The sequence below is a fragment of the Anabrus simplex genome, chromosome 1 (genome assembly GCF_040414725.1).
Source record: "Anabrus simplex isolate iqAnaSimp1 chromosome 1, ASM4041472v1, whole genome shotgun sequence".
NCBI lineage: Eukaryota > Metazoa > Arthropoda > Insecta > Orthoptera > Tettigoniidae > Anabrus > Anabrus simplex.
Window position 1 is genome coordinate 1294510546 of NC_090265.1, and position 26588 is coordinate 1294537133.

The 26588-nt window shown below is 39.5% G+C and overlaps 1 protein-coding gene across 1 annotated transcript in view; it reads right to left on the reverse strand.

The window, feature by feature from the left end:
• Positions 1 to 26588, reverse strand: part of LOC136858760 (sialin) — a 104943-nt gene that overhangs the window by 4111 nt on the left and 74244 nt on the right. The window contains exons 8-10 of the mRNA XM_068225739.1: positions 12865 to 13001; positions 10541 to 10601; positions 8082 to 8167 (exon numbers count right to left, since the gene is read on the reverse strand). Coding sequence (XP_068081840.1) covers positions 8082 to 8167; positions 10541 to 10601; positions 12865 to 13001 — 284 coding nt within the window. The remainder of the gene's footprint in view (positions 1 to 8081; positions 8168 to 10540; positions 10602 to 12864; positions 13002 to 26588) is intronic.

Consider the following 26588-nt stretch of genomic DNA (forward strand, 5'->3'; position numbering starts at 1 on the left):
TGGAAGATCAACAACAGATCTTATATTTGCTGTCAGGATGCTGATGGAAAAACATTGGGAAAAAGAGAAGCCTTTATATCTACTGTTCCCTGACATCGAAAAGGCCTATGACAGCATACCAAGGGAGCTTATTTGGTAGTGCCTGAGAAAGCTCAAAGTTCGAGACAGTCTAATTTCAAAAGTTAAGGTGCTTTACGAGAAAACCAGAAGCTGTGTACAAGTCGGTTCTGGACTGTCAGACTGGTTTAAGACAAAAAGGGGAGTACAACAAGGTTGTTGCCCCTATTATTTATTATTGTAATGGATACCGTATTAAAGGTGCTAAAAGAAAAGAGGCAACAAGACTTAAAAGCATTTGCATTTGCAGATGATGTAGTAATTTGGGATAATTCAGAGAAAGATGTAGAAGAGAGACTGCAGGGGTGGAGTCAGGAGTTTGAGAGATATGGATTAAACATCAACAAGACTAAAATGGTGGTGTTGAAGGTACAGAAGGGTGACGATCAGCCAGAAATCATGCTAAATGGCACTAAGCTGGATGGTGTCACAGAATTTAAGTACTTGGGTAGTATAATGTCCAAGGATAACTTAGCTAAATATGAAGTAAATAGTCGAATCAGCAAAGCAATACATTTTTACCTCCAAGTAAGACAGCTACTATGGGATAAACAAGTACCACTCAAAACCAAGATGACACTGTATAAATCATACTACACCCCTATCCTCACATACAGCCTGGAAACCGCTACATTAACAAGAAAGGACAACTCAAAACTCCAAGCAGCAGAAATGAAGTTCCTACGCACAATGATCCAGAAGACCAGGAGAGATAAAATCAGGAATGAAAAAGTCAGAGAAGATGTAGGACTAGAAGACTCCTTACTCCAGAAGATCCAAAAGGCAAGACTGAAGTGGTTTGGTCATGTGAAAAGAATGAGTGCCAACAGGACTGCAAGAAAGGAGTATGAAAGAGAAATCAGGGGAAAGAGATCAGTGGGCAGACCTAGAGAAAAATGGACAGACTTAGTGAAGAAGGATGTAGAGGAGAGAGGTCAGGATTGGGAGCGGATTGTGAACGAAGAATGGTTCATGGACAAAACAAAATGGAAAGGGCTTGTATACCACACCTGGGAAACTCGAGTTGGTCAACGATGATGATGATGATGATGATGATGATGATGATGATGATAACTTGCAACCATGGCACCTTTAGCCACTCACATATCGGTGTGATAGTAGGCCATTTCAGATCTCCTTTTGGCATAACCTGATGAGCACTGGTATCCATTTGTGTTCCATTCTTCTCTCATGTACGCTTTAAATGGTTTGTTTAATGAAACGTCAATGGGCTGTAGTTGAGAAAGTCCTCCTGGGATAACAGCCAGTTCAGTATTACACTGCTGGAATTTCTGCTTGATGGAGTAAATCAAGTGTGATCGAAACTGTTCAAGTACAAGATGAACTTTCTTCTTTAGTAGTGTACCTTTTCTCCTTCCCCACAATTTATCAATCCATACTTTCATGTCATTTTCATCCATCCAACCCTATTCATGCACACCTCGGTCATGCCTGCTGGTATCTTTTTCTTATTCATACTTTTTGTTTTTATATTTTCATATTATTCTTTTATCAATTTCTGACAAATTTTTGGTTTTGGCATGCATAGCGAGTCCATTACGCTTCATGAAATGGTAACACTATGACTCCTGCACTTAGAAATCTTCAACCTTACGTTCACAGTCCATTTTAACTCCAAGTGTGTTAATAGTTTTTGTTGAAATCACAATGCCATTTTGCCAATTTCCCTGATTCCATTCCAACACTCCACTATCTAATTCCAAGCACCTGGTATGTTTTCTGCATTTTGTTCACTTCCCTTTATACAGTTTGTTCGAAATGTCATTCTGACCATGCCATGTTCTAAACGTTTTTTTCTTTCTTTCTGTTGGTGGTGGTCCAAAATCTCTTTCAACATTCATATCCCCATGTTCCTATTCATATATCACAACTTGTAATTTATAGATTGCAGTATATGAATATCGTCTGTTAGTATTTTCTATGATTAACTACCATAACAATAAACACACAGAATACATATGCTTATGAACTCAACTCATTTCAGTGGAATTTCCCCTTCCCCCCACTACTGGGAATCCGTATTGCACAAGAAGTCACAAGAAGGTTACGCATGCTATTATGTCATCTGGTTCAAAAATCTTCTGAATATCAAAAGGACTGTGTGCGACAAAGATCTAGGAAGTTGAAATTCAGTGCATAAGGCTTTGGAAAAAAAAAGTCTGTTTCTTCATTATATAAGATGCACCCCATTTTCTATTTTAAATAAAGGAAGTGCATTCTTATACAATGAAAAGTATGCTAGCTGAAGCTGAAGGTCTCCAAATATCTTTTGAAAAAAATTGAACTCATGATGTCTAACAATCATAATATCATTGCATTTCTTGATTCCAAATATGGAGAAATCAAATGTTGCATTCATTGTATCTTGGAGAGATTTTTTTTTTTTTTTTTTATGCATCAGAGGAAAAGCTATGAAATATTGGGCTAAATGCATGGAAACAGCTTCTCACCTCTGCAAACCCACTTATCAGCTCAGACTGATCTCGTGGCAAGCCAAATACCACCACTACACTATAGTAGTATGCCCTGAAGCATTATATGCTACTAAATGCTCAGCCTTCACTCACTATGGTGAGACAAAAAGGATCCAAATGAAAGAGAAGAAATTCCTAAGAAAGATCCTTGGCTCACATCAAAATTTTGAGGGCAAATATCACCTGAAATCAAATGCAGAGCTGTACTCTAAATCCGAAGAGCTCTCATGTTTTACAGTAATTTGTCTTGAATGCCTAATACCTCTTTTGTTCTATGGTCATCTGTCTTGAATGTCTAACACAAGAATAACTTGAAGAATACTTGACATTTATATGACCTGGAAATGTACCACTCCATGGACAACTACATTGAAGTAGGATCTGGCCAGTTTTTCTGAGAACCGGGTGAGTTTGTCATGCAGTTAGGGTCATGCAGCTGTGAGCTTGCATCCAGGAGATAGTAGGTTCGAACCCCACTGTCGGCAGTCCTGAAGATGGCTTTTCCATGGTTTCCCATTTTCCACACCAGACAAATTCTGGGGCTGTATCTTAATTAAGGCCATGGCAACTCCCTTCCTCCTCCTATGCCTTCCTATCACATCATCGCCATAAGTCCGGCTCCATGGCCAAATGGTTAGCATGCTGGCCTTTAGTCACAGGGGTCCTGGGTTCGATTCCCGGCAGGGTCAGGAATTTTAACTATCATTGGTTAATTTCGCTGGCATGGGGCTGGGTGTATGTGTCGTCTTCATCATTATTTCATCCTCATCACGACACGCAGGTCGCCTATGGGTGTTATATGAAAAGGCCTGCACCTGGCGAGCCGAACATGTCCTCGGACACTCCCGGCACTAAAAGCCATATGCCATTTCATTTCATCGCCATAAGAATCAACTTCAATACCAAGAGGGTAACTCTACATTTGAGACAAACATTTTACTGCCCCTTCTCAAGCACCTCACATCATAAAAATTCACCTGTGGTAAAAATGTGTGAAGCATATAACAGAATATCTTCAGACAGCAGACAAATAGATTTTGCTTTATCACTTCCTTTATTTTCAAAAATGTTAAAACAATATTTACATTATAATGAATAATTTATTGGAGGAAATTAATTCAGCACTGAAATATGACGTATGTAATGCCACTATTATTTTTCCAATGTATATGTGTTTGTATATTTGCTATTCTTATGAATATTTTTCTTTTTCTCTACTAATTTGTTTTATCTTCTTTAACTTGATATTTTATATGTCTGTATGATTTGTTGAAAATATGTTTAAATTATTATTCATTTAGTCGTGGCAATCTTGGTTTTTTTAATTGTTATATATTATTTTGTACATATACAGTAAGTACCATTTATATATTGAATGTATTTTGTACCATCCATTGTAATTGGGGATATACCCTGTTATGGATGTATTAATAAATAAATAAATAAATAAATAAATAAATAAATAAATAAATAAATAAATAAGACCTATCTGTGTCTGTGTGATGTAAAGCAAATGGTAAAAGTTTCTCTGAGACACTGGATCAAGAAAGAAGTAAGTTCAGGACCTTGGTACATGGGTTAAAGGATCTTCTGGAAAGAGTAAGAAAACGACCTGGTGCAAAGTAGTCTGAAGAGCAGAGAACTGCATTCTCATCAAGATGGAGTACTGGAAATCCAGAAAGGCTGATCCTAAGCAGGCAAAATAATATGTTAAAAATAATGTTATGGGCTCAGCTGTTGTTACAGACATTTTGATTTGATGTCATTTAGACTGCCTAAATGCCAGTTTTGATGTTCTGTTTTATTTCACCACTTGCCAGAAAAACCAGAATTCTTCAGGTGATCTATGGCTGAGTTTTAAATAATTTCTTGGGTAAACACCAAATGTGTCACTGGAGATCTTTTACATGCTGACATCATGTAACATGGAATGTCAGATGGACTTCTTTCCACCTTTCAAAAATCTGACTACCTGTGCTGGGTTTGAACCAATGATGTACTTATGAAAAAGCCAGAAAACATGATGTGTCAATTGCATAATCTTTCATGAACTTGGCTTATTTGTTTTACTATACTAATTTCATTTACTATAAAATCATTATCTCCCTTTTACCTTATGTAATAATTTCTTAAATATAAACACATCTAATATAATGTGGTTTTATGCCATCAATAAAGTGTTATTAAGTGATCAAAATAAAATAAGACAATAAAAGATATCTAGTATACAAAGAAAATCTTAATTACTGTACTGATAAATTGTAGAGGGTTTGTGGCCATGTGGTGATTTGTTCCTTACAACTATATCTTGAACCCTATTGAAATGGTATGGGCATGCCTAAAAGATCTGCTATGAAAGAAATGTGATCCCATCTCTTGATGATGATGATGATGATGATGATGATGATGATGCTTGTTGCTTAGAGGGGGCCTAACATCTAGGTCATCGGCCCCTAATGGTACGAAATGAGATGAAATGCAATGAAAATTTGAAAGTCCAAAGTTCATCCACTGACCAGAATTCAAAACATGATGATGAAGAATGAATGGATGAATATGAATTTTAAACAATCAGTGGATCCTACCCGCAATGCCTCGCCTTCATAGAAACAATATTACTGACCAAGGGACTGCTTCCAAAGCACAATCCTGAATAGACGATGCTTTTTGTCTAAAGAGTTCAATATTCATGTCAATGGTCCCTCAGAATGGCACTTATCCCTAGTAAAGTAGAACCATGGTATTTCTCAAGTTGCAGTACTAATAAAAGGTAGTGTAAACTCACGGTATTCCAAACATTATGGTACTACTCACAAATATTGTACGTCGTACAGGTAATGCACACCTCTGATGTTTCTCACATAATGGCCCCACACATAGGCAATGCAAACCCATAGTGTTCCTCACCTACGTGTACTAATCACTGGCGCCGGTATTCCCATGGTGTTCGTCATATAGTGGGTACTAATCATAGGTAACAAAGACCGACGGTGTCGCTCTTATTGTGTTACTAACCACAGGCAATGCCCAGACCCGTGGTGTTTCTCACTGAGTGGTATAGTCACGGGCAACGGAAGCCTGTGGCATTCCACATTTAGTGGTACTAATCACAGGTACTGGAAACCCACAGTGAACCACTCTCTGCTGCTACGTTTCACAAAACTATTGAGTACCTAACAGAGTGGTACTACTCACAAGTAAAGGCGACCCATGGTGTTCTCTGCGTGATGGTACTAATCACAAGTAGTTTCATAGTTCTGATTCAATCATCCCTTGGTTGGCCCTTTTAGTCTCCTCTTACGACAGGCAGGGGATACCATGGGTGTATTCTTCATCTGTGTCCCCCACCCACAGAGGGTAGACAAAGAGATAAAAGGAAGGGATCCGTCACTTCAAAAACTGAAGTAACGGATGAAGTTACCAGCAATCACTCTTGATACTTTCATATCAATTACTTCCAACTTATCAATAAGATAACCTGAATCCATCCATCTTTCAGTCCCATTCAGTAAAGTCAGTCTGTAAGCAGAGAGATGTAAGGAATTTTGTCTGAGATCTCAACACAATACTACTTCTGCCTCTGTCACCTACATTCAGAGAGCTCCTGCGTTGGGCTGTGGATTTTTTATCTCCATCGACTTCTCTGTACCTCCTGGAAACACAAGAAATGTGCATCACTTCTGGATACTTCTTAGATCTTTATTTTGATTCACTTGGACGCTTTATACAGGCTATTATTATGATGGGCTCACCATACCCAAAGGCATCTTTTACCTAACTGCCAGGTTTCAATTAGGGCACTCCTAACTTGGAGAAATACATTCTGCAACTATCTGCTAACCTAGAGAACAAACTCTTTCTGCTGGGTTTCAGTGGCATTTCCTCCACTGCGTTCCAGCACACAACTAAAGGAGCTCCTCCACCTGAAGAGCTGTTGGCCTCTTTAGACAGTTGGGTTATTTATCACGACAAAACACTCAGCATTGAGTCACTGACTGTACAGACCACTCCATTATGTAGCAGGTAATGCTGGCCACACTACAATCAACATAATACTATTGATCACAATTGCAAGCTCATTTCTTTCACTCTGTCACATCACATTTCACTTACTATACTACCATCTTGGTAAAATTCATATGCTAAATACTTGAAATTATCCTGTTTCAGTTTTATTTTCCCTACCTTACATTCAATCCTCTTAGATTTCTTTCCAACGGACATAATTTTAACCCATTCAAGTTTCAATAAATGGCCACATTGTTGACTGTGGAATCAGATTTAATTTGCCTGCTAGTAGTTTAAGTGAACCTGTCACACAAAAACATGCATAAAATACTAACTAATGAAGAAAATTCACTAACATTTCACATTCATGCCATTGAAAGTTATGGCTTACTCATTCTTCATTCCTTGAATGACTTCTGGCTGCAGTACAAATGTTTCATTTGGAATAATTTCAAAAAGAGCAGATCTGTGTACACATTGCCAGTTTGGATGGTGGGAGGACACTAAATTTTTTTTAAGTATTTCTGAAACACCCCTGTATCCGCAAACTGTATATATATTAGAATTAATGTCTTTGTTCTCCAATTTCCAATCACTACAGTTCGTTTGTGTCACCGACCGTACACGTTTTGAAGGACTTTGTGTGGTATTTTCGCTCTCACTTTCTTCAATACTCTTCGCACTCAAATAACTTCTACTGTTATTCTCACTAACCTAGAACTTAGATTCATTTTCCAAAATGTCATTATGCCATAATCACCATCTAAAACAATATCTACAAGCGCATTCAAACTCTCGTCATTATCGCGACACCAGTTCTACTCCATAATGGATACTGAATACCGGTGTCACACAAAAATACAGACAGCATTGTTTACCAGAAGTACATATCTCTAGTTCCTTACAGTGTGTGTTGAGAGAACTTATATTGAAAAGGGAATCTAATATATGAAGATAAGCAAGACTGCATCATTGCGAGCTGAGCTCATAATTTGATTCATGTGCCAAAATACTGCATGCGATCACAGCTCGTCAAATTATGTGAATGGGTTAATTTTGGAAATGCTAATTTTCATTTCATATTCATTTTACCACCTTTCAATCTTTCAAATATTGGATTGCAGGCTTTCTGTACAGTCTGCCATTTTTCACCCAAGTAAATCCCTCCTTCCCACTTTATACTTTTCAGTAAATGGTCCTTGTAAACTATGAACAATAAGGGTGAAATGTTTTGAGTGCAGTAATAAAACTTTTAGGAACATTTCACTCTTATTGAAAAATTTCTGCTCTCACTCCCGATGTCCAAAACCATTTTCTACATTCTTTTCTTCATTTCAGATGCTCTTTAATGATTTGTTAGTAAATTAACTGACATATCTTTCCTCTTACACATAACAGAACTTGTCATCCCCACTAACTATCCCAGACAGCCTGAAAGAAAATATTTGAGTTATTACTTACGTTTTGGTATGTCAGTACTCCAACAATGATAGGGGATATAAAGCCAGGCATGACTGTAATCATATTTCCGACACCCATTACAACACCTGAAAAATTATTATCTATTATATAACAAGTCAGTCACACTTGCATTATAAAATATGAAGGGACTGTATAAGAAACTGTCCCGAGTAGCATTTTTAATTGCAAAAATGGAAGAAAAATATTAGCAAACCTCAAATGATGTGTGCTTACTATGCTTTCTTCCATTCACATCTACAGAATGTAACAACAATGTGGCGGGGGGGGGGGGGAGGGGAGGGGGGAATTTCCAAGAGGACTCATAACATTTTTATATGGCAAAAGAAAGCAATCAGGTGCATACAGGAAATTTCAGGCAAAGAATCACATAGGGCCATTTTCCAGACACTGGGAATAATCACACTTTCCTCAATTTGAAGAAAAATTAGTGCACCTCCAATATAAATTAGTAAGGATGTGTAAATATGCAGATATGTTAGGTAGAGCATAAAATATTTAGCACAAGATATATTCCAAAGAAAATGAAGTGTAAATATACTACTTGAGAGAGAAATCAAGACAGTTAATTTAGGTATACTGTAAAACCTTATATATACATGACTTTAAATAATATTTTTATGTATTGTTTGACTTTGCCTGTTACAATATACATTGTGTAATGATAATACATGATATTCTGTTCTATTCATATGTTTATCCAATGTTAATACACTTCTCTTCCTTTCTATATTTTCTGAAAAGTTATTCATTAAACATTGAATTTTCATTATCATGTTGACTGCAAGGTTTTTCAGCTATTAGGTCATGTAATGTACAATAAATGCATTTATCGCAGGTGATTAGCACTGAGTTAAAATGGTACAGCATAGCCTAATAACAGACCTCTTCCTTTCCAATGAATTGCTCTGGTCAATGGCTACTGTCAACTTGCACTGCTGGCTAAAATATATGGTCAAATTAATATTTTGTTTTGAAGTTAATGTACTAAAAAAATTCAGTGTTCATTCAAATAGCCATCAGTAAACATGTGAACAGAACTATAGCTGTGTAGACAGGCTCCATCAAGATCCTGAGACACCGCCTCTATAGCTACAGCTGTCAAAATGCTGCACTAATTATACTGTTTCTTTAAAATTTAGAGTTTTCTTCAATTAATGACCTGTACAGAAAATTTTATATGTTTTACCTTGTATTTAGTGGCAGACTGTAAATACAGGATATTGTTCCTAAATAAATTGAAATGTATATAGTAATTGTAGAGAAGCTTCAAATTTTACAAGACTATTAATTTGAAGTCATAAGTCATGCAATATGTGAGTTTACATGAAATCCAAACCACTGGGATGTGAATTTCCATTTTGGGGAACTTACATACTTTTATAAGAATTTGAACCACAGCCACCATAGTAAGATGATAGCAGTGAAGTCACTCACTTATCATTTATATCCTTTAGTAAATACTTGAAATAATAATAATAATAATAATAATAATAATAATAATAATAATAATAATAATAATAATAATAATAATAATAATAATAATAATAATAATAATTGAATACAGTAGCTTTTAAGTCATGCCAAGTACATAGTACATAGGGTTGCCACTTTTTGGTATAAAAAATAAGGGACAGTTCATAAATACTAGAAAATCAAACATTAGGTACCCTACCAATTTCAATTAGATTATAATTAGTTTCATAAACCGAACGTCCAGCTTCATGGCTAAATGGTTAGCATGCTAGCCTTGGGTCACAGGGCTTCTGGGTTCGATTCCTGGTAGGGTAAGGAATTCTGACCATCATTGGTTAATTCCCCTGGCATGGGGACTAGGTATATGTGTCGTCTTCATCATCATTTCAGCCTCATCACTATGCGCAGGTCGTCTACGAGCGACAAATCATAAGCCCTGCACCAGGCCTCTCTAGAGGCCACACGCCATTATTAACAGAATAAGATAATTATTGAAATTCGTAAAAGAAACTAACTTGCACCCTTTTAACAGTACATACAGTACAATGCATCTGACATCTTATCACTGATGTCTTCGATGAGCTTTGATAATTTCACAATTTAGGCCTACATAGATTTAGTTTCAAACAGCATGAACAATCACGTTGAAAACTGGAATGGAAGTCCTACAGAAGTACGCGGCAGAAGACGAGGTAAATAACCCAGCATGTTCAGCCTTACCAGCAAATGGTGAGACATCTTCTGAGGTTCCAGAGAGAGAAAAATAATGGAGCTACTTTTACTTCAATGGCGCTCAAATCAAATACGGGTTTTAAAATATTTAGAGAGAAAAGATGACAAACGTTCGTTTTTAGGGGACAACAGTTCATAATACGAGATGCAAAATACAATACGGGATAGGTGGCAACCCTAATAGTACATGCTGAAGAGTATGGAACAAAAATAGTCAACCAGATCGAACCTACAACTGTCAGATTTTATGTCTGATGTTCTCCCATTTGAGTTGTATTGGCCTGGACCATTCCCCTTATGTTGGCAGGAACATTAGTAATCAAGTGGCCTTGGCTACAATGTACAGATGTTTTGATTTTATACTATTTAGGCTGCCCGTGTATCTGTTTTGATGTTCCAATTTATTCTACCACATGTGTCGCTCTCAAATGCGATTTTTTTAACGTAAATATCACACAAGAACACGTTCACATCCTTGTGTAAACTACTTTATTGTCACTGTAAGTCACAACACACAATTACACACAATAGCAAGTGACACTACAACACTTAAAAGCGGAGTACTCTGAAGTCGATTCTGACAAGTACAGATATCAACAACACTGACTCTCTCACTTTAACACACTCTTTTTTGAAATGACTGACCCACTGACCGACAGCTCGATATATGTACTATTCGATCAATAGGGCTTACAACACTCTAAATGGAACACACTCGATGCATTGATCGACCAGCTAGTTGAATGGAGTACTCCAGTAATGGATCCAGCTCAAACTTTCGATTACTGTTTACCAATACACATGGAGATCTCTCCAACATTCTTAAATGTCTCTACATGTACCTGGATAATAAACCTTACAGTAAGTTTCCAGAACTCACCATATGTACCAACCGAGCAAGTTGTCCCAGTAGTCAGTTTGAATCTCAGCTGTTAGCATGGTGAGACAGTTATCATTGCAACACTATGTTTTCATATATAAAAATTTTAAGTACGAGTCAACTCGACGGGTACGTGATGCATTTTTTCAGCAATTTCCTGAAGATGTCCAACCTTCATGAGCACAGATTCATGTAATTGTAAATAAATTTGAAATGACTGGCTCATTGCTCAATAAAAAACATGCGCATAGACGAACAATTTTAACGGAGGGAAAGCTAGATGACATTGATGCGAATCTTTAATGGTCACAGAATAAATCACTCACAAAGTTAGCACAACAAGTAGGAGTTTAGGTTTTTTCTGCACGCAGAGCTACAAAGCTGTTACACATCAAACTGTACAGGTTTACACGGGCCCATTGTTTAAAACCTGTTGATCCAGCCAGAAGAGTGAGATATTGTGAGTGGTATCTTGCATCATTGAATGATCGTTTATTCGACCCACAGCTTGTGTTCTTTTCAGATCAGGCCTGGTTTCAATTTAGTAGCCGTGTGAACAGTCACTTCTGGCTGACAATGAGAAGAACATGCAGATCATGCTCAACAAATTAACATCCATCTTAAAAGATTTCCAACTTAACATTAATGTAAATAAAACTAATGTTATGGTTGTAAGCAAATCTAAAATGAAGCCAGAGGCACAGCTCAGAATTGGAAATATTTTAATAAAACAGGTGCACAAGTTCTGCTATTTAGGATCAGTTATTACCGATGACAACAGATGCACTGTGGAAATAAAAAAAAAGGATTTCCCTGTGTAAGAAAGCCTTTGAGGAGAAGAAGCAGCTCTTAACTAATAAATCCTTAAATACTGAACAAAAGAAATTATTTATCAAAACGTTCATTTGGAGTGTGCTGCTATACGGCTGTGAAGGATGGACTCTCTTGAAGGAGGACGTGAAACGACTAGAGGCAGTGGAAATGTGGCTATGGAGGAAGATGACTAGAACTAGCTGGATTGAGAAGAAAACTAATGAAGCAGTGCTTAGAGAAATAAACACCCAGAGGCATTTAATAACAGCGATAAAAAGGAGAAAAGCATCAGTTTTCGGTCACATTCTCCGGCATAATAACTTCATAAAGAACTTGTTCGAAGGCAAGGTGATGGGAAAGAAAGGCAGAGGGAAACCACGGAAGAAGATCATTGAAGAGGTAGTTGAGATGATGGGATGCCAAGGTTATGGAGAGATGAAAAGGATCGCAGAGAGAAGAGATCAATGGTTGCAGCGACAAGGCGAAGCCTTTAGATGATGATGATGATGATGTGAACAGTCATAACTCTACCTATTGGTGTGCAGAAAATCCTAATGGTGTTTATGAAGTCCCTCATTATGAAGGATGACACTTTCAGCATCTTTTATAAGGTAAAATTTCATATAAGATTGTATACACGCTTAAAGCAGAGTAGCCGCACGCGATGTAATTTGGGCTGATGCAGCTGCCTTAGTGCAGAGTATAAACACCGTGGGTTCACTCTGGGTTTATGAGAGAGACCCTGTAATTTAACATATCTTACCTCAATATCCCTAAATTTAATATGAAGGTATTTCTATATTTTAGGACTCCGTTTCTGTTACAAAATTATAATATGAGAAATGTAGAAGAGGTTATACATACTGGCAAAGTTAGGACTGAGATCACAGGAGCCTCTGCACCAGTTAGTGTTGTAGCCACTGTGAAACATATAATAGCTCCTATGGCACTCGAACCAGAAAATGCAAGACCAAGCATCAATACTCCTTGTAGTGTACTACCTAAAGGAAAGCACAGTAGAATTTAAAATAAGATATTGTGTATGGAAACATTAAAAAAATTTAAGCCACTGTTACAGTTAAATTTCTCGAGCATAAAAGGTGATGTGAAATATCAAAATAAGTCAAATATAAATACTAATAAGTAAATAAAACTTTACTTTTATTTATACAATCATAACATGAAGAAACAAATTCTTACAGTGAACTATGTCACAGTCTTTATCTAGCTGAATATGAGAGTTGTTTTTTGTTATTTTCCCATTTGTATTAAAAGTATAATGAACCAATGGCTCTCTTAGAGGACAGTATAAACATAGCGATACAACATAATAATAATAATAATAATAATAATAATAATAATAATAATAATAATAATAATAATAATAAACTAAAACAAAAACTAACAGAAACTTGAGGAATGTGTTCAGGAAAATGAACACCCACACAAAGGAACCTGAGCACAGAGAAAAGGTCAAATAATACATTGACATCCAAAACACAAGTTGCGTGCAAAAGCAGCCAGACTCGGGAGGTACAAAGAGTCTTGCAAAACAAACTTTTCTCCATGAATGAGGGCCAATTCTACAGGATGCTCAAGCAAAACTGGCAAACCATGGCAGAAGAACCTCCAAGTATGCAGGACACGGAAGGCTTTTGGAAAGGTATTTGGTGTACCAACATAGTCCACAATACAAACAAAACATGGATTAGGGAGGAGCAAAACAACAACGCTTGTGCAGAAATGAGTTTTGATACCATAGAAGAAAGCCATGTGAGTAATGCTGCCAGGAGAGCTCAAAGTTGGAGAGCACCAGGTACAAACATTTCAATTGCATGCACAAGAAAATAGCCCAACAATTCACTTACCTCGTGCATCATCCTCAAGAGCGTCCTGAATTCCTTACGTTAGGAATTACATACCTCCTACCTAAGGAAGGTGGAAATGCTGAAGATCCATCAACTTACAGGCCAGTTACTTGTCCACAAATGATCTACAAACTATTTACATCCCTACTCACAGAAGAAATGTATAAACATATCAGCAACCATAACATTCTGACTGAGGAGCAGAAAGGATGCAAAAAGTCATCACTAGGGTGCAAAGAACAGATAATCACTGACTCCGTTGTAACACAACAGGCAATACACTCACAAAGGAACCTGCACACAGCGTATATACAGGGTGGTCCACCAGTCCCTTGCGTTTTATGCAACCCTTCACATTTACTACAATTCTGAAAGACATTGGTCCCTCTCCCTAAACCGGGGTAATATAATGAGATATGTGTTTACAAGCTAGAAGAAAGCAGGAACCGTGAGTGCCACTATTAATTCTTTATGGGTACCTCGAATGAACCCATAAAACGAGTACAGATATGCAGAATGCATACTTTAAAACATGAGGTGGATGCACAGACCGAGAGCACGGTACTGTATAGGCTGGGAAGTGGGCGTCGTAGGTCAAGTGGGCAGGGAAGGTATGTGATAGTGGACAGTGCTCTAGGTAGGAGGTTCAAATCCCATATAAGAATTTTTTTTTAACAGCCCGTTGCCTGAGATGTGGTAAGATTGCATACTTGATGGCTTCCAAGGACTGATTTGTTTATTTGACCCTATAAAAGACCGTATGTATCGCTGCATTGGGTATGGTGCTGGGTTGGACGAGCATAAAGAGATGATGCTCTGCAGCCAGTGTGCTACATTGTACATGTTCCAAGCTTTGTAGACCACAGGTAGGGCAACGTATGCCCCATTGGAATGATAAGAACATGCGATGGCAGGTATGTAGCTGTGCGAACTCCCCTCTTTCCCAGCAATTCATAACACAAAGTTTATTCACCACCTCGAGGTGTATTCCAGCAATGAGTATGTGGATATGTTACTTACCTCTGGAGAAGCTAGATAGAATGCATACCAGGCACAACGTCTGTACCAAGAACACTATCCAGATAGATGACAACCGACGGGCATGACATTTCGGAGTGTGGAAAGACGCCTGCAGGATACTGCTTCCCTGGGAAGGACACGGCCTGTTTGAAATCATCCTGTGACATCTGCTGACAATGAAGAGGTCATGTTTGACACTATCTGGCATAACTCTCATACTAGCACACAGGCCATTGCACAGGAGATGAACATCAGCTGAGTGTCTGCTATGTGGATATTGCATACCCACCGGCAGCTCCATGGTCATGATTTCGATGCCCTTGTAGCGTTCTGTCAATGGATCCTACAGCATGTGGACACTGATCCTGCTTTTCTAGCGACTCTCTTATTTACGGATGAAGTTCGATTCCACAACAATGGAACCGTTAATTGCCATAATATGCATTACTGGAGTGTGGATAATCCCCATTGGGTGCGACAGACAACTTTTCAGGTACAGTGGGGCATGAATGTATGGTGTGGAATCATGAGTGATCACTTCATTGGTCCCCATTTCTTTGAGGGCCATCTGACCAGCCAATGCTATCTGCGGTTTCTCCAAGATGAACTACCACCATTTTTGGAACAAATGCCACTCCTTGACCACTGCAGGATGTGGTTTCAACATGATGGAGCTCCACCATATGCGGCGGTGGTCTTCCGTAACCATCTCCATGCGACATATCCTGATAAATGGATAGGAAGGGGAGGACCTCTCCCCTCGCCCGCCAGATCACCTGATCTTATGCCCCAGGATTTTTTTCTGTGGGACCATGTAAAACAACTGGTGTATGCACAGGAGCCAGCCAGTCCTTATCACCTTAGACAGCTCATCACCGAGGGATGCCGATCCGTTTTGCCAGAGATGTTGCAATGGGCCAGATGGTCCTTCCAACATTGCGCACAATTCTGTATCGACCATGGAGGTCGTCAGTTCAAGCAGGTGCTGTGTTAAAAGATGTGGATAACTGAAATCCTGTCACATGTTTCCTAGCCTCTATCAACCCAACTCCATACCAACGACCCTTTTCAGGGCCAAATAAACAAATCAGTCTGTGAAAAATACTGATATTAAGTATACAGCCTTGCCACATCCCAGACAACTGGCTTAAAAATATACTTGCATGGGACTTGAACCTTCTAACCCTCGAGCACTGTCAACTATCACACATCCCACCACGCACCAGCCCTGTGAACTACTGTGAAACTTGACCTACGGCACCAACTTCTCAGCCTGTACTGGCCACAGACCATCATCTCCACATCCTCATCCTACCCAGCACCATACCCACGAACACATCATGGCAACTGAGGATATGCCTTGTATCCACCGGTATCATATCCAGATGGGTAATAGAGCAGGAACTGTCATTGCAGCATTCCCTTACATCTACCAATATGACCTGAGCATCGTTAAGCACATTTGAATGTCTGTCAAGAACAGGAAACATAGTAACTTGCGGATTGGCAATGGATGGTGTTCAGTGATGAATTGTCGTTTTGTCTGTGTACAGAGATCACAGAATTCAAGTATGTGGAAATCCTGTCCAGTGCAGTGGTCCATGCTTCATTGTAGAGCAGCACACAGTTCCAACTAGAAGTGACATGGCGTGGAGTGCAGTTTTCTATGATTCCAGCTCCCCATTAAAGGGACCCAGGTGGTGTGACGATACATCCAGGAAATTCTGCAATCATGTGTACTTCCCTTCCTGGTTCAGCTTTACAATCCCATTCTCCAGCAGGATAATGCTTGGCTTTGCACAGCATGGGTATGTCTGGCCTGCCTTTGTGATGTTAACACTCTTCCATGGGCAGCAAGGTCTCCAGACCTCTCATCCATCGAGAACATTTGGGACTAGATTGGATGGCAACTTTAGCCAGTGGCAATTTTAGCAGATATGGATAGTCAGTTATGCCAGATGTGGCGGAATCTCCCTCAGGAAAACATCCAATGTCTGTAAGCCTGCATGTCTGACCATATTGTCATCTGCCTCCATACTACAGGTGGTGCCACACTGTACTATCATCCTGTAATAAATGCTTTTGCTAGTTGTTTTACGTCGCATCGACACAGATAGGTCTAATACCAATATAAATGGTCCGTTATTGGACATTATAAATTTTCCAGCTAGCTCATTCTTGGTTGCCAGCGTTTCGCCCTCGTGTGCTAGGGTGGGCTCATCAGTTGGTACCTAGCACACCTACCAATACGCTGGCTAGTGCATACCGTGGAGGCCACTGCGTAGGCTAACTGGAGCCACCGGCAGTGCCAATGCACTAAGAGACTTTGTCTCATCACTAAAAATTGATGCCTGCTTGGCCATCAGATGATATAGATGTTGATTCCCATAGGGAATCAACATCTATATCAACAGATAGGTCTTACGGCGACGATGGGACAGGAAAGGGCTAGGAGTGGGAAGGAAGCGGCCATGGCCTTAATTAAGGTACAGCCCCAGCAATTGCCTGGTGTGAAAATGGGAAACCATGGAAAACCATTTTCAAGGCTGCCGACAGTGGGGTTCGAACCTACTATCTCCTGAATACTGGATACTGGCCGCACTTAAGCGACTGCAGCTATCGAGCTTGGTAATAAATGCTTGATGTGGTACAATATTTTAATATCTTCTTTATACTGCCATGTCCTGTGCCTGTACTCACCTACACAATCCTGTGATAGCTCCTTCATGGTGCACATTTTCTTTTTTCTTTGTGAATGAGCGTACGTTGAAGAATGAGAGAGAGAGATGGAGAGAGAGATGGAGAGAGAGTGACTACAACAACACCGAAAGAAGGAAGGAAAGAAAAGAAAAATGAAAGAAGAAGTACAAAGCGAGCAAGCAAGCTTTTATTTTTATGTGAATATTGATATTTCCATAGAATCTAAACAACAGTGCATAACTATTAATTTCATAAAACAAATGTGCAATGGCTGAGAAGAAGATCTTGAAATCACTGCATATGAAGGAGTTTGGGCATGTCATATGATTCAAGAAAATCAAAACTTCCATTGAAATGACTGTCTTCAAAACTAATTCAGGCATGTTTTGAGCCAGAATGTTCATGTGAGGACATTGGTATTGAAATATTTGCACTTTTTTTTCCATGCAGAAAGTAAAGCAGCAGTTAGGAGAATCACATTGCTTTGCTTGCTAACACATACTTCAAATAATGGATAAGTGAAATTATTTCCCATTCTTGTTTTATTTTAACAACTATACTGTTCCTGTCTCTACCAGGCTGGAGCAGCTTGGTCACTGTAGTAGGTGTGGCTTGCAGCAGTTGCTCGAGCTGTGTGGTCATTCCCTAAGGGAAGGAGGAGGAGGGGACACATGACTGCCTGGCTTGACTTGGGATGAGCCCTGAAGAGTCGCATTCACTTGCGTGTGAGTGAGTTGTGTTTCAAGTCTGTGTTATTATTCTAGAATTAACCTCATTGTTAACTAGTGGTTCAAGTAATTATTTACTTTTCGAGTATGAATAAAGTTGATATTTTATGGCAACAATATTTTAGACACTAAGCCATCAGGTAAAGCTTGTTATTACACAGTTAGGATCTAATCATTCAAATTTGTCTTTAACACAGAAGCACAAAATGCAATCATGCTCTTTCAGTCCCAAATTGAAACAGCAGAAACTGTGGTCAACAGCTAGCGAAATCAAGAAAACTCTTTTTTGTTTCAATTGCATTTTATTTCCTGGTGATGTTTCATGGACACTTCATGGTGTCAATGGATTTAGACATTTGTCAGAAAGAATTAAGTCTGAAGAAATTAGTTCTTTCCATATTGGCAACATGTTAGAACTGAGTTTATATGGAAAGGTTGATATTAAAAAACAAACTTATGAAGGACATTCAATTACACGACACAATGAATTGGTACAGAAAAACAGACATTGCTTGAAATTCTGTGGCAATCATGAAATAACAATATGCAGGAATATAAAAACACAAGAGTCATTAAACAGAGGTGTATTTCTAGACTTAGTAATTTTAACTGCCAAACTAGGTAACACTTTACATGAACAGTATTGGCGGAATCTAGAGTTAATGAATGCATATCGGACATAATATAAAATGAGCTATTAGACTGCATGATCAGGTTTACGAGGAAACTCTCAATGAGAATGTAAATAAAGCTATGTTTGTATCTGTTCAACTGGATGAAACCAGCGACGTATCCACATTTGGTGACTGTATTGCATTTTGTTTAGGGTTCGTAAGTAGTGGAATATTTTCATGGTTTTATGCAGCTTACTCTGACCGAAAGATCTGCCTCAGATATATCTCAATGCATACTACAAGCAATGGAGCAATACAAAGTGAAGGAAAAATTAATTGTTGAGGTGCATGATGGTCTAGTAGCCTTCTGAGGAGTACAGCATGGAGTCCAAAAACTTAAGAGAGATGTTTAACTATGTTCTTATTTTATGTACTGTTATACCCACCAACTCAACCTCATAATGCAACAAGTGTGCTCTACTATTATCACAGCCATCAGATTTCTTTTTTTCTACCGGGAGAGTTGGCCGTGCGTGTAGAGGCGCGCGACTGTGAGCTTGCATCCGGGAGATAGTAGGTTCAAATCCCACTATCGGCAGCCCTGAAAATGGTTTTCCGTAGTTTCCCATTTTTGCACCAGGCAAATGCTGGGGCTGTACCTTAATTAAGGCCACGGCCGCTTCCTTCCAACTCCTAGGCCTTTCCTATCCCATTGTCGCCATCAGACCTATCTGTGTCGGTGTAACATAAAACAAATAGCAGAAGAAAAAAAAGCAACTCAAGCCTTGATAGACTGCTTTGAAATTATTCAAAATTATTCAAGAAGATGGCTCATGTGATTCTGCACCAGTGAGAGAAGCAATATACACAGTTCAAAAAAATTAGGGGAAAATGTTTTGTAACATTTGGTATGTGAACGTTTATTTGGTAGATGGGGTTCCAATGGTCGTACAGCATACCTTGAGACCTTAGCTACTCAGGGTATGTCAAATCGAAGTTATAATCCATCTGTAGGCTTAGCCATGCATTAAACTGTCAGGTGACCCCTCAAAACAAAGTGAATAGCGGTGCGTCCGTATGTCGTTGTGAAGTAAACAAACTACTGCGGTCATTTGAGCACATTGTACGTAAACCAGTGCATCCCATGAGACTTCTTAATGATGTTCAAGTAGCAAGGGCTGTCACTTCAATTCAGGAAGGATGGACTTTTCCTCGTGTTGCTGTGGATCTCAATATCACTCCATTAGTTATTCAACACTTGTGGAATCACTACAATGAGAAAGGCCAGTTCACAAGGAGGGTTGGACAAGGTTGTGGATGCAAGACAACCCCACTGAATGACTGATATCTGACCATCTGTGCATTGCGGCGTCGTTCAGCAACTGCCAGAGAACTGCAACAAGACCGCAAGAGAGTCACTGGAGTCACCGAACTGCTCTGTCGGCAACCCTGAAAATGGTTTTCCGTGGTTTCCCATTTTCACACCAGGCAAATTCTGGGGTTGTACCTTAATTAAGGCCACGGCTGCTTCCTTCCCATTCCTAGGCCTTTCCTATCCCATCGTCGCCATCAGACCTATCTGTGTCAATGCGACATTAAGGAAAAGGTTAAGAGAATTATCAGACATTAAGGAAAAGGTTAAGAGAAGTGTCCTAACAACCCAGACGTCCTGTTTGAGTGCCCCATTTAAAGCAGCAACATCGCGCAGCTCGCCTTCTGTTTGCCTGTACCCATGTCAACTGTCCACTTTGCCAATGGAGACCTGTGTTGTTCAGAGACGAGTCCAGATTTTCCTTGACACAGCGTGATGGATGTCAAGGTGTATGGAGACGCCGTGGTTAGCAGTATATGCCAAATGTTGCCCAGGAAGTGACCGATTCAGACAAGGTTCTGTGATGGTGTGGGGTGGCATCAGTATTGATGGCCGTACGAATCTTGTCATCGTCCGTGGTAATCTTACCACTGTGGGGTACATCGAGCAGATACTGCTATAGCATGTGTTAGTTGCTGCATATGGTGTTGGCCCTGAATTTATACTCATGTAGCGCACATCACCAGAGCTGTCTTGCGAGAACTGGACATTCAAGAGAGGATGGTCAGCAGTGGGTCCCAAAATTAATCCCAACGGGCATGTGTGGGATAGACTTAACAGAAGTATTTGTGGGTGTCCTGTTCCACCACAGACTCTCCAAGACCTCGAACAGGCTCTCATTGAAGAATGGGACCCGACAGCGCAATATGACCTCCTTCAACTTATACGGAGCATGCCACGTAGGTGCCAAGCTGTGATAAATGCTCGTGGAGGATATACTGTAACAGGAACGCCCGTACTTCAGTATATCGGAGAGCATGAGGAACGACAAGGCGTGTACGGCCCATGCTAAGAGAGTAAGAGAGAAGGGTAGTGAAAGAAAAATTCATGATTAAGTGGATCCTTCAGTTTATTCAATAAATAGGCAAATAATTATGTCACCTTTTATAGCTGAATTGTAGATTTGTCCCTGAGGGCGTGAAGAGGACGTTGTCCCGCGGCGGCTGCGTCGTCTTGCGGTCGGCGTCGGCGTTGTCTTCCGTCGTTGGTGTTTGTATTAGTGTTGATGACTCGAACCAGAGGCAGGAACGGGGAAATGTGGAGCTTCCACATTTGACGTCATGGGGTACTGGTGTGACACTTCCCTATGGCGAAGCACGCCGAAATAGTTCCCACAGCAGCAAGGATAAAGTTAGAGTCACAGTTCGTATTTGGAATAATACGCAAATGAAACAATCTAGAACCTTCCGAGGTGCGGTGATCAAGCACTTCATAAAGAAAATTAAATTTATCGAGTACAGTCTCTGCACTGTACTCCACCAGCATAATACATTTGTTGAAATAAATGATAATCCAAATTCCCGTACGTCGTGATTTTCAGATTAACACTGGCACTTAAGATCATAATGCAACACAGTTCAACGGATAGACATAGTCTTTAAATGAAATTGAGGCTGGCTAGAAATACTACCGCTGCTTTCACACAGTCTTTGAACGAAATCAATGCTGGCACAGTTAATGCAAGAACACAGTCTTTAAATGAAATAAAGCTGACACAATTAATGCGAGAACACAGTTTTTAAACGAATTCAAAGCTGGCACCGTTTATGTGAGAACACAGTCTTTAAATGAATTCAAGCTGGCGAGAACACAGTCTTTAAACGAATTCAAAGCTGACACAATTAATGCAAGAACACAGTCTTTAAACGAATTCAAAGCTGGCACAGTTTATGTGAGAACACAGTCTTTAAATGAATTCAAGCTGGCGAGAACACAGTCTTTAAACGAATTCAAAGCTGACACAATTAATGCAAGAACACAGTCTTTAAACGAATTCAAAGCTGGCACAGTTTATGTGAGAACACAGTCTTTAAATGAATTCAAGCTGGCGAGAACACAGTCTTTAAACGAATTCAAAGCTGACACAATTAATGCAAGAACACAGTTTTAAACGAATTCAAAGCTGGCACAGTTTATGTGAGAACACAGTCTTTAAATGAATTCAAGCTGGCGAGAACACAGTCTTTAAACGAATTCAAGGCTGACACAATTAATGCAAGAACACAGTTTTAAACGAATTCAAAGCTGGCACAGTTTATGTGAGAACACAGTCTTTAAATGAATTCATATATACAGCCGGACCGAGAGACGAATTATGTCGCGACGTGCTTACTTGCACACACTCGCTGACTCACGGCTTACTGCCGACTCACTCCACTCTCTGCCTTCAGCACACTGCCGTCGCATACCGCACACTCTCTTTCTGCTTTACTGCAGGCTCTCTGCTTACATTCTGCCTTACCCCAGGCTGGCGACTCGCTTATATTTCGTTCATGCAGCAATGGAACACGAAGGAACCTTCTGCGTGACGTCGCTTGTCCTTGGCCGGTGTTCTGGAACGTCGCGAACTTGCTCGCAGTTCCCATTATGCCTGTGCGCTCGGCGCAAGTTTTAAATGCTTACGGCCGGGTGTTAGCGAGCTTCTCTTAATAAAAGAATGAAACGTGAATGCTCGTAGGGTGTTACCGTTTCATCTCCCCCCCTGCTCGGGAAAAAGAAAATTGCTGGGCGATTTTCTTTTCGCTCATCTCCTAGTAAAGTATTTCTAAAACTTGAACAGTCTTCTCACTATAGCCAGAGGATTAATGTAAGGTGTGACGCATTTTGATATGATTCCATCATTCTCCATCTGTTTAATGATGACCCGTGCTTCTTCCAAGTACTTCATGGGTATCGGATAAGGCCGTTTCTTATAAGGTGATGTGTCAGTAACATCTAAGTGGTGCTTGAAACCCTTAATGACTCCAGGTTTCTCAGAAAATACATCTGGAAACTTCTTAAAAAGCTCTTGGATTGCCTTTATTACTTTATCATCATCGTAATCTGGGCTTTCAGCTACATTGGCGTAAAGCGTGAAGTTGTAGTGGTCCTCGTTAAACTCATCATCGATAATGGACGCCATCTGGTCCTCTACGGGTCCCACTTCCTCGGGTCGCCCCTCTTCGTGGACGCTTCCTTCAACAGGCGGAGCCTCGCTCATCTTGCCTTCTACTATGCCCACCGGGGTCTCACATTCCGGATTCTTCACGTCATTATAAGTAACCAACTGTAGCCCTACAGATTCGACGTGGAAAAATTTAATCACATTAGCGGGATAATCAATGATTCCCCCATGTTGAATGAGAAAGTCTGATCCAAGAATTACGTCCAATTTCATTTGCGTCAAGATCAAAAATAGATGTTGGAACTTAACACCACCAATTTCTAACTCAAGAAACGCTTGGAATTTGCATTTAATAGCTTTGTCAGGAACTATGCCTTTAACCTTAACTTGAGCAACCGGCAAGATGGAGATGTAGGTCGTCTCCTGCGCCACATCTATTAATTTCTGCGAAATTAGTGAGGCTTGCGATCCCGAGTCTACTAGAGAGTGGACAATCATATTGCCTAACTTAATGATAATGATCGGTAAGCCGCGTTGTATCTGAGGCTGTCGTGGTGTTGAATCCTCATATAGTAAATCTGCATCCTCTAAATACCAATGGTTAATGAGTGCGCTACATACTACTTCTCCTCCCTCCGGGTTTTCAGGCAGTCTCTTTATTGCTTCGACAAAGTTTTTTTTTTTTTGTACCCGTAGCTCTTGGATCCATTTCCGTTCTCTCATTTCTTCTCTGTATCTCTGCCTGGTATTCCAAAGAAGCTGCTCCAGGTAAGCCCTCTTCCCTGTTCTTATTCCTTACATATTCCGTAGTCTCTCTCCAACGTTTCTCTAATTCTTCCCGCTGGGAGTTCCTATTATCATTGGGTTGATTAGCTGCCTGCCTCCATGAAGGTCCAGGTTGAAACTTAGCCCTCCCTTCGTAGGGGCGATTCCTAGATCTTCTATACCGAAACGGAATATCTCGGCGAGTTTCTCTTTCTTCTCGCGGTTCTGGATTTACTTGAACCGGAGTTTTCATTTCCGTAAAGTTGGTTGTAGTTTCTTTGGTTCGACCTGCTTTTGCTGCGCTCTGAGTGTGCGCAGTATCGAGTTTCCTCAGGACATCATCGAGCTGCTCCAAGTCCTGGACGTTTGCTGCCACCAATATTTCCTGAACGTTTGGTGGAAATTGCAGCGTTATGACCTGAATAAGTTCTTGCTCCGGTAAAGGAGGGTCGAAAAACTGCATCTTTTTAAGCTGAGATATTAGATAATCTGAATATCGCGAGGAATTGACGGACGTGTTATACTTTCTAGAGTATAATTGAAGTTTTATCAGGTGCTGAGCCTCAGCACTCCAAAATCGTCTAAGTAAGGCTTCCTTAAATTCTTCGTAAGTGTTAATACTGAATTTAAAAGCGGTAAACCACATTAACGCCTTGCCTTCTAACAATCGAGATGCTATTCGTAAACGACGGTCGGTCTTAACGTGATTTTCTTGAAAGAATTCTTCGAGGTTGAGGAGAAACTCCTTAGCAGTATACTCCTCCTTCCCCGAAAATTTGGCTGGTTTTTCCTCAGTTATTTTAAAAATTGTGGAAACATTCATGGATTCTCCACTAGTGTTGTGAAGGCTAGATGATGAAACATCCTGTTCGATTTGCGATACTTTGCTGTTGAGAGCTTCTATACCTCCTTGGAGTTCAAGTTTTAGGGTTTTAATTTTCCCCTGTACGGAATTCTCAATTTCCTTGACCTCCTTCTCTATGTCGGTCTTGACTTCTGCTACATCGCGACAGATACGAGTAATCTGCGTGTGAGCATTATCTAACTGAGTCTTGACACGTTTATCGGCCTCCTCTTGCTGACTTTTCAGAAGAGTAATTTCGTTTCCCAACTTCATGAAATTATTTTTAACAGATTCATGAAGTTTGTCTTGAATAGACGCGATTTTAGTTTGCGCAAGAGATAATTGAGCATGGGACTCTTGAAATTCTTCCTTTAAGCTTTCTACTTCTTTAAGGACTTCCTGAGAAGAAGACGGGAAAGCAAGTTTTAAGTCCTCCGCCACTTGTGATTTTATGTCTTGCTTAATGGTTTCTAAGTCACGTGTTAATCTTTCATTTATTTCCGTAAACTTAGAATCCATTCTTTTGTTAGATTCTTTAAATATTTTTTCAATTTCGGCACCTGCACTATTAAGCCTACGTTCCAAATTATTATTAACTTCTGCAAATTTTTGATCAACAGATTCTGTCAATTTTACAATGTTGGCATCATTAGCTTCCCTTAGTTGAGTGATACTAGCCTTAGTGGCTTCCAGGGTCGCGTTAGATTCTTTAAGTTGAGCTCCTAAAGTATTGTTAGATTCAGCAATCCTACGCCCGAGATTAGTGTTACTTTCCGTAATCCTGTCATTTAGACTGATTTTTAAAGCCTCAATGGCAGCTAGTATATTTTCCATATTAATGTCGTTATTTTCACAAAATGCAGAAAATACAATCATTCACCTCATACGTAAAATCACCATTATTGTCCAATGGTAAAGTTCAAAATTTCACCAACACAAAATATCAAACACTTGTGCATAAAATTAAATATCACCATTATTGTCCAATGGTAAAGTTCAAAATTTCGCCAACACAAAATATCAAACACTTGTGCATAAAATTAAATATCACCATTATTGTCCAATGGTAAAGTTCAAAATTTCACCAACATAAATATCAAAATTTATATAAGCCTGTGCATGAATATTATGCCTGAAATGTTTTACATAGCAAGAGAAAGAGAAAATAATCACTTGTGCCATAAACTTGATCAGAGTTCTGTGCCAAAAGTTTAAAATTTCGTCAAAGTCATTGAATTGAACTTCATAAAATTTTAACACATTCACTGAACTGGAATTAACGTACGTACTATGCACTTTTATTTGAATTGGTAAGTTAAGATATCACTGATTTCAAAGTTAATTTTTATCACTTTACTCTCTTTAATCTGGCCCCAACGTCACGGGTGCCACTATTCACTACCTTCTCTCTGTAACAGGAACGCCCGTACTTCAGTATATCGGAGAGCATGAGGAACGACAAGGCGTGTACGGCCCATGCTAAGAGAGTAAGAGAGAAGGGTAGTGAAAGAAAAATTCATGATTAAGTGGATCCTTCAGTTTATTCAATAAATAGGCAAATAATTATGTCACCT